The sequence below is a fragment of the Adiantum capillus-veneris genome, unplaced genomic scaffold, assembly GCF_014529385.1.
Source record: "Adiantum capillus-veneris isolate H3 unplaced genomic scaffold, ASM1452938v2 Hic_scaffold_256, whole genome shotgun sequence".
In the NCBI taxonomy this organism is placed as follows: Eukaryota; Viridiplantae; Streptophyta; class Polypodiopsida; order Polypodiales; family Pteridaceae; genus Adiantum; species Adiantum capillus-veneris.
Window position 1 is genome coordinate 247387 of NW_028221388.1, and position 9681 is coordinate 257067.

A 9681-nucleotide genomic window follows, 5' to 3' on the forward strand; every position below is an offset into this window, starting at 1 on the left:
CTAAAACATGACGTGTTTGGAAAAACACGAGAAAATAGAACTTCGATGCAACAGTACATACCAAACCAATAAAATTGTTGTGCTATCTATGTGTGGACTGTCTTTCCAAAAACAAAATAATTTATAGTTCTTTCAATGCTCAGCGCCAATGTCATCGTGCACCAACAGAATGGCGCACGTGCTGGCACACTGAAAACCAATGAAAAATGTTTCCAAGAATCTTCACAGTTAAGATAACCCCTGCTTCATCTCCCTAAACATAGACTTGTAAAGTCTTTTCTATGAAAAGGGGGGGATGTCACATGCACACCTAACCCTATGTGCATGTGAGCAAGCTAACTCCTATTTCTAGGGTTTAGGATAATGTAAGAAGCGTTCTGCCACCCTTGTGAGCTGTACGCAGGACGTTCATGTCCAAGTACTTTAGAGTAGCTACATACCCTCTTATTGCACATAAGCACAACCAGTGTCTACTAGGTGTAGGCACTGGGGAGTGTTCCCATATAGTTGCATCAGTACCAAGCCTAGGTAATAACTACATACGAAGCACCTCTTATTAATAGTTCATCAACTTATTAACAAATGATCTTTTAGCCCGCAATTACCAAATCGTGGGATTTTCTATGAGATTGCCCAACCCAGCTCTAATCCCATTTATAAGTGACCCTAGGGGTCACTTCTAAAGCAATAAGGCAGTACCTGCACTACAAGCATCGAGTACCCACAGTACAAGTACCCGCATCACAAACACCTTCAACGTTTATCAGCCATCAGTGCATCGCTAGCCTTATCAGCCTAGCGTCTTCATTTTCAGATTCCAGCCCTAGCTTCATCAGAAAAGCGTAGATTTCAGCCTAAGCATCAGATCATCACCAGCGTTCTCAGTTTTTTCCGCCCAAGTACCAGATCAGCCCCAGCGTTCTCAGTTTTCAGCCCTTAGCCTCGCAGATCCAAGCATCTACCACAAGATCCCATCAGCATCTCAGCATCTAGGATTTGTGCATGTGTGCAATTACCTCTCTAGCGATAGAGAGGGGGGCCTTTGGAGGAGGGTTTGGGACCCCATCCGGTGTTAGTCTTCTCTCTCTCTATCACTCACAGCACCTCAGCTCAAAGTATCATTCTCTCTTCTCTCTCAAGTCTTTGCACATCTATCGTGAAGTAAAAGGAACCTTAAGTATGCACTGAGCACTCATCCTGAGCATTCACCATCAATCACTTCCGCTGCACTTTACAGTTATCCTTGGCCAATATACAAATGTTCCAGTGAAAATCAAAAGAGCGTGTCTAAGTTGCCAAATCACCTGGCAAGTTCTTTATTAATCGAGTAAAGTAAGAACTCATTTAATAGTTTGGCAAGCTACTAACGGAGATTGTGGCAGCTTCTGGTCTGATCTTTTTATCTTGTGAGTTTCCTCTGCAAGTTGTTTAATCTTCACCTACGTTCATGCCCTTTTGTTGCTATGGTCAGGTGCTCTTTTGCTTTCAAGCATATGATTCCCAACTTTCATAGCTCCTAGTCAATATTTTCCTCTCAAGCTCCTCTCAGGCAGTAAGTGCCTTATTGAGATATGTCCGATATGTTCGCGTGAATTCCCTCCTAATGAAATTGGCATTGCTTAAAAGCTTGTCACTGGGCAACTACCTGACATCTTTAACATAGTCTAACTGCAATCCTAGATAGTTGCAGCATCATCGATACCTCAAGCATACATAACAACTCATGCTCTACTAAGCAGCCAATAAAAGGTTTCTCCCCTGAGAGTGCTTTCAAATCATCTGGCAATTTAAGCACTAAGCCCACAATAGAATTGAACCCCTGACGGCATAGCCTGCAGCGAATGTTGATCTGAGGACCACCAGATTAAAGAGAAAGCACATGAAGAGTTAACACTACTTACCATATGCAGAATAGCTTGAAAGGATGATAATGTGGGCTGATGCTCTCCGAACAGCATACCACAGAGATGATGTACTCTTCGAAGCTAAATAAGGGGTGGCATACCGATGCAAAAATGGCTTAAATGGCTTTGTTTCACCCTGAAATTTGATATACAAAAGAAGGAAATGATTTAATGCTCTCTCTCTCTCTCTCTCTCTCTCTCTCTCTCTCTCTCTCTCTCTCTCTCTCTCTCTCTCTGCCCCCCCCCCCCCCCCCCCCCCCCCCAACATGCACGACACTGGTCAGAATATTGACCATGGAGGAGATTGATGAGATCCGCTAGCAACCAATGATGAATCTCCTATGATTTAGCTCTTTTGAGGATTGTACATCCTGGTCATCTTGTATCAGCTCTCGCCCATTATATTCCCACATGCACACCCACATTGTGTTGTATTAGTCCCCCCAGTCACTACTTTCACCCCCGTACTCATATCCTACACAGTTCCAGCTAGCTGCTTAGTTCCCATCTAGCAATTAAGATTTTAGTTTTTCACTTTACTTCATTTTATTTTTGTACCCAGACATTGTATTAGATCCACCAAGATTGTATCAGTTTGGTCTCATAAGTCATTTTGGCCTTTTGAAGACGTTTAATGTAACATTTCATTTCGTTTCTCTCTCGGGGCCAAAAAAGGGGCTGTATTCTGTGTACAAAAGAGACCTTTGGAGATGCTCAATGGCCTATCATCCAGAGGAAGTACAAAAGCCATGTGTAGGCTATGTAAACACCAAGGTGGTGTGTACAATGAGTGTAAAATAAACCACTGGAGAGGTGCCGATGTGGGCATGATCCCGACTGAAAAGAGCTGACGATCTCACCCATGTGTGAAGAAAGACGCATCGACGCTTCATGAATATGAGTGTAATGTTACACAACTTTATGTGGAGTTCACACATACATGCAACCATATATAAACATGAACCCCCTTTATTCTTTTGAACTTTTGAAAAATAATAATTTTGAAATGAAAAGAGAGTGCAAAAGCATACAAACTCTGGTCTGAATTCAATCTCATGGTTACCAGCTGTCCAGATCCACGGCTGATAAGCTGTACTAGGCTCAACAAAGCGTCCCCAAGTGTCCCAACGCTCTCCATTGTCAAAAGCATAATTATCAGCGTAAGAAAGATCGCCAACATAAAGAACAGTTTTCCCACTTGACGTTTTATAGTGCTCAAGTGTCTTTTGTGAATCATAGGTTTGACCCAAATCTCCTGCAAGCAGGTGTGTGTCAATCCTCTACATTCAGAATCCTCTTACAATGGAAATATAGGAGAGTCGGACAAATAATTAAAAAGTTGCCACGAGCAGCATTGGTGGAAAGATATAGGCAATTAATCAAAAAACAATGTGAAAACAAAATTGACACCAAAAGAACAAGCTTTTATGTATGAAACGTTATGGCTCTTCCCTACTTGGCAAAATATTCCTGTTTCCTCAGTTTCAAGATCATAAGAAATAAATATAACAAACATGAAATATAGTTAGTTTCAGCTGCTCGCTGCTGCTGCCGCACGCTCCCCGCACCTACACCTGTTCCCCCCCCCCCCCCCCCCCCCCCTCCCCCCAAGCGCTGCCAGCCCCCCCTGCTGCGCACGTTGCCCCTCCCTGTCGCAAGCCGTGCCATCTGCGCCCGCCCTCAGCCCCCGCTGCCCGCTGCAGTTTCCTGCCCGCCACGCGCTGCCCCCACCCTCTGTCGCTTCCAACCCGCCCCGCGCTGTCCCCCTCCCCCCACACACCTCTTTTCGCTCATTACTCCCCCCCCCCCCCCCCCGCTTTTCGTTCTCTGCCATACTCTCCCCAAATGTTTCTTTCGATAGTCTCTGGCAGTGCTGGTTTCTTGACAGTGCTAGTCGGGGTTTTTTGCAGAGAAGTTACTCTATCCACTCCGTCTCCGCCAAAGCAACACACACAGATGGAGACTCAAGCTCCGCCACCGAGGGACTCTGATGAAGTCCCCTCGCCCGACCCCACTGAGCCCACCATTCGACTTGACAAATAAGTAATATAAATACCTAAATTTTAAAAGCCAAACTAAATAATGGGATCACATTGGGCAGTTCACTTGAGATACCTAAAATTTAACAAAAACCCCATTTCGCATGACCCACTAATTCTTGGATAGAATTTGACTTTTGTTCAAGACAGTATTATCACGAGGATGTGGCAACTGTTAACTATGTCACGAGGATGTGGCAACTGTTAACTATGTCACGAGGACATGGCAACTGCCAAACTTAGTTGTTGGTTTCTTTTAAGTGATTTTTGTTTTATTTTTGAGACCCTCTTTTTGAAGTTGCAATGGTCGGACATTGTATGGCCAATGTGAACGGTAATTTCACCCGCAGACGGGAAGTGGGTCGGCACTAGAATTCGTATAGTAAGAGGGTGTCTAGGCTCAGTTCAAGATCATGTAGGTCCCCCAGTCGCACTTAGCAAGTTGGTGGATACTAGGAAGTGAACTCAATAAAGGCACAAAGTCAAGGTGGGATCACCAAAGAAAGATTACCCGCATTTTTGGATGCGGTCCCAATGGGGATAGATGGTCAGAAGACCAAAGGGAGCCCAACAGAAACATCTCCTAAAAATTAGGAAACTGCTATTTTGGGCCATGAAATGTGTTTGCGTCATTACCTTCGGAATGACAAGGGGAACAATTTACGACTCTGCCACAAAGTCAACTGGGCAATCAGTCATGAGATTTTTAGGCGGCAACCCCGAAACGGGAAAATGCTTGTAATCGTGCCAAGTGGCCCATTTTTGATGCACTTTCCTCATGCAAGAGAAGATAGCGCTGAATTTATAGCTGGAAGGCTAATTTTGAGAGTTCTGTCATAGGTTAAGAGAGAAATGCGCCAACAGGCTGACGTAGCAATATACGGAAACCCGCATAATGCGCTGACTGGCTGACGTGGCACCGTACAGACCTCCGCGTTTTACGCTAACTGTACGAACAGTATGGATGTGCTGCCAGCTTTTGGAGATTAATGCTTTTGAGTTTGAGAAGCGTTTGGAGATCAATTGCTTTTATTTTCAAAAAGCTTTTGGGGCTCTGCGTTTGGGCATCCCTTGTAAGAACAAATAAGCCCAAGGGCCTCACTTCTCAGGGCATCTGGACGCAGAGATTGAGAGTGAGCATCCACACGCTTTTTGTACTTTGCACACAGATTAATATAAAATAAATACCGAAAGGAGCGCCAGTCTTTGGAGCCAATACCTCTTGGCACGGATTTCGGAACTACGCCGGGCCGTGTCGTCTTTTGTGAATTGTTTTGAAGTGAATCTCTGTTGTGTCGCCGTAGAATCTTGACTTGGGGTGTCCAAGTTTGTTACACCTCCAAAGAAGGCTATGTCAAACTGCTAGATGAAGGCCAAAGCCCTCGGCGCATCTCAAAATCCAGAAAAAGATTCAAACTTTATCGATTGTCCATGTTCTTTAAATTCTTTTGCGTTCTTGCTCTTGTCTTCGAGGGCTTCTTCTTTGCATAAAACATATGGTCATCGAAGTCCGAACTGTTAGAGGATGACTCCTCTGTAGAGCTATCAGAAACTGGGCGGAATTTGAGTTTCTTTGCCTTTTTCTTTCCCTTTTCGAAGCTTTGCTTTTTGCTTCGCTTTTTGCCCTTTCTGTCCGCCTCGCTCGAGTCAGAAGAGGTAGAAGAACTGTCAGAAGAAGAGGAAGAAGAAGAACTGGGTAGTCCCTCAAAGCATACACGCTTCTTCTGCTTTCTTGCGAATGCAAAAGAAGATTGACAGCCCAAATAACCAGGGTAGTCAGTCCCCTTCTTGCGCTTTTTCAATTGCTGGCCCCAAAGACTGGCGCCCCTTTCGGTATTTATTTTTATATTAATCTGTGAGCAAAGTACAACTGAGCCCGCGGCTCAGACTCTGTGTCCAGATGCTCTGAGAAGTGAGCCCCTAAGGCCACTTATAAACAATTGACAAGGGATGCTAAAAGCAGAGCCCCAAAAGCTTCAACTCAAAAGCAATAATCTCCAAAAGCTACCAGCGCTAAAAACAGCTAGCAAAAATCGCGGAATTCCGTACAGTCAGGCCACGTCAACAACCAGTGCGTTTTCCGGCCGTCCATATAGTCAGCGTGATTTACGGAGATCCGTACAGCACCCACGTCAAAAGATTTTTCACTTTATTTTAATGTCCCTGGGACCCCCTCATCCCTTGGTCTTAAGTTGGGACAACTTTATTAGGGTGTGTGTGTCCGGGTGGCTCTACCACGTCACATTTTGTGACACGTGGCATGGGCCTAAACCCTGGCAAAAGAAGCAGAATAAGTTTTACCAACTTACTGAACTCATCCTAGTGACCCACAAGGGGTTAGGTAATGGATTTCGACCGAGGGGCCCAAAACCTTTAAAAATAAAGCCTAGCACTAAAACTTGCGTATCAAGCTCATGACATGGAAGGTTGTACAAATACCCGCGAATTGCACTACTAACATGGCAGGCCGTACGGATTTTCGCATTTCACCGCAAGCCCTAGGGATGCTAGCTTTTCGAACCATACGCTTTTTGACTTGATGCTTTTCATGTAATTGCTTTTGGCAATGTCAAGGGCCCTTAAAAGTGTGATAGGGCCTCTCCTCAAGGAAGATTAGCTTGGGAGCTTTTGAGAGAGGACTTTCGAACCTTGTACTTGTGCAAGCGTAATAATAAAAAAATACAGAGAAGGGGCGCCAGTCAATGGTCATTGGGGCCAGTATCTCTAGGTGCGAAACTCCAACGTGCCCTGTCGTCTCTTTCTCTCACTTTTGTTCAATTCTTTCAGTTTTTCTCACGTGTGCTGCACTAGATCTTTGGCTTGGAGTGTCCAAGTCTATTACAGCTATCTGTTTTTCTCTCAAGTCAGTAATGAAACAAAAAGCAGAGTACATAAAAGCAGAAACTATTCCCGCAGAAAGATTTTAAAGAAGCTCTTGAAAAGAAGACAAACCAGCTAATGAAAAGCTTAAAGCACTCTTAGAAGAAGAGCAAATCAGCAAATTTCCCGAGTTCTCTGGGTCGGAAATCAAGGTGGCTAGAAAATCCAAGAAGCATGTTCGTTTCACAGATGACCCAAATTTTTCTTGGTCTTTAGAGAGTTCCAATAGTTCTTTGTCCTCTAGTTCCAGTAAAGACAAGAAAAAGCGGAAGAAGCGGAGAAAAAGCACGAAAAGCAAGAAAGGCAGATCCTTGAAAAAGTCTAGAAAGCACAAGAAGCAATCTAGCAATTCAAAAAAGGAGTCTCGTCTCTTCTCATAGTTCAAATGGTGAGAAAAAGAGAAAGAAAACCAAGGAGTTCAAGGATGGGAGTCAAGTAGTCAAGTTTGACACGTTTTCACACTATCAAGACACCCATCGAGCCCTTGAATTCATACAACACTTTGACATCACCTTCTCGAGAGGCCGTTTCTCGGAACGCTCCAAGATGCGAAAAGCAGCATCTTACTTAACAATAAATGCACAGACATGGTGATATACTATGTTGCTGCTCTCACAAACGGGAGTGCATAGCAATATCGAATAGACTCAGATAAATAGAATTTTTCACTTAATAATGAAGCCAATTGCTATAGAGAGAAAGAACGAAAAAGAAAGAAGATCGACACGGTACTTGGGACCAGAAGATGAGCTAGGTCCCCCCCCCCCCCGCGCCACGTAAGAGTATCTTTATTACTAGGAAGAAGTCTATACAAACACTTGAAACGAACATATTACCACGTACGTTTTGGATCAGTCAGAAGCCTCTGCTTCCTAATACTTAGGGCAGAACCCTCTTCCTAGGTAGTAGGAACCTCTTCTGTTCCTTACTCAAGATCCTTGAGAATCAAAGTTTTCGCCTCTGGATCTCACCTTCCATGCTCAGGGCCCGGTATCCCTATATCACTTTTGCGACTCCATTCCTACAAAGATATTAGCATCAACGCTGCTTTCCTGGACGGTGGATCTACTCCCTAACTCAAGGGCAAAACCCCTGGGCTGATCTCGCTCTAGTTCCTCACAGCGTGTAAGGTGCAACAGAAGTGAATGTTGAACTTTGCTCAAGATGAGTGCTCCCGACCTGTGCTCAAGGTTCCTTTTACTTAGGGAAGGGAGAGCCCTTCCGTTCCTTTAGTGAGAGAGTGCAAATGATCACAAACAAAGTGGTAAGACACTGTGAATGAAGGTGCTGAGACTGAGAGATAGAGAGAGAAGAATACGACACCATAATGTTGTCAAACCCTCCTTTGAAGGCCCCTCTCTCTATGGCGAGAGCGATCTACTATTGATTGCACAAATTTCTACAATGCTTTGGACTTGCCGACGATGTCGACGACGACGAGACGGGCTGAAATCTGAAAACGCTAATGGATGAAATCTACAAATCTTTAATCTACTGAATTCTAACTCTATGTCGGGGACAATGGCGATGACGAGGATGCGACGACAACGCGCTGAAAACGCAGATGCTGAAAATCTGCGTTTTCCGGGCTGAATTTGTAAACTTTGGTGGATCTGACCATGCAGCGAGGATCTGCTGCGGAAGGTGAGATCTGCGAGGTTTAGAACTTGAGGTACGGTTGCTAACTGCTGAAAACTGAAAACGCTAATGCATATGCTGAATCCGTCACGAAGGAACTGCGAAACGCTAGGTTGCCTGCTGCTCCAAAAATGCTAGGACTGATATGATGCTTGATGCAAAAACGCTAGACTAAATGCTGGAATCTGCTACCGCCGCCAGGGCTGATCTGCAAAACGCCAGGGCTGTCTTGATGAAAAACGCTAGGCTTGATCTGGGGTCTACTACAGAAACACTATGTAAACTGCTTTGAGGGGGGGGGGGGCGGGGTTTTGCTGGAAGGTGCACTGTCGGATGTCTGGTCCCTGCTGCCTCTTCTGCCAGAAAGTGCTAGTGCTAGGGTTTCTTATATATCTACTTGTACAAAAGTCACTTAATAATAATAAGTGAAAAATGGCTAAAATAGGGAAAATAGGTCTATGCACTGTAAAAATGCTCCTGATGGGTTCTGACTGAAATCTGATGGCCATGCTGTGTGCAACCAGAGGATACGCATCTACTCGAAGTGTTGGACATGCACGGTCTGTGAACAGACTCACAAAAGTGCCAGAACACTTCCTAAGCTAACTAAACTGAATTGAATTGAACTAAACCCTCGTCATGAAATAGCTTGTCGACGTAACACATAGGGTGAGATGTGCACGTGACATCCCCTCCTTTTCAAAGTGACGTACTGGTACCGAACTGTATGGCGTCGAGGGAGATCGCCAACAGCGTCTGAAATCCTGGAAAGGACTCTTCGTCGGCTCACTCTGATGTGTGGTCATGCGATACTTGAACTTCATAAAGGTCTGCAACACTTGCTTCTCTGGGCCCCGCCAAAAGCGACACAAAGTCATCTGTGGCTCCTTCAATGCTTCAACTTCGTCTATAGTCATGCGTCTACCTTCTTCAGGAATCTCCAAGGATGAAAACTCCTGAAACCACTTCCAACACAAAAACATGAACATACCCATTCCATGTAAAGTTGACAGAAAAAATTCTAGCCTTCTTGAAAGATTGTGCATGCAAATAGATGAACATATAGACGGAGTGCCAAACCGTTCATCAAACACACGCAAACAATGGAATCGAAACTTGCTTTTTTGATCGAAATCAATCAACTGTGGCAAACACAATGGAAATGCCGATACTTGATGCTTAATTTTCTTGTGCTCTTTACGGATACAGTGTCATGCCAA

General features: G+C 44.5%; 1 protein-coding gene across 1 annotated transcript in view; it reads right to left on the bottom strand.

Moving 5' to 3' along the window:
• Window positions 1-3420, bottom strand: part of LOC147417392 (phosphoenolpyruvate phosphatase-like) — a 54510-nt gene extending 51090 nt beyond the window's left edge. Inside the window, exons 1-3 of the mRNA XM_086507653.1 lie at window positions 3361-3420; window positions 2936-3184; window positions 1902-2040 (exon numbers count right to left, since the gene is read on the bottom strand). Of these exons, the coding sequence (XP_086363779.1) occupies window positions 1902-2040; window positions 2936-3184; window positions 3361-3420 (448 nt within the window). The remainder of the gene's footprint in view (window positions 1-1901; window positions 2041-2935; window positions 3185-3360) is intronic.
• Window positions 3421-9681: the final 6261 nt, after the last annotated feature.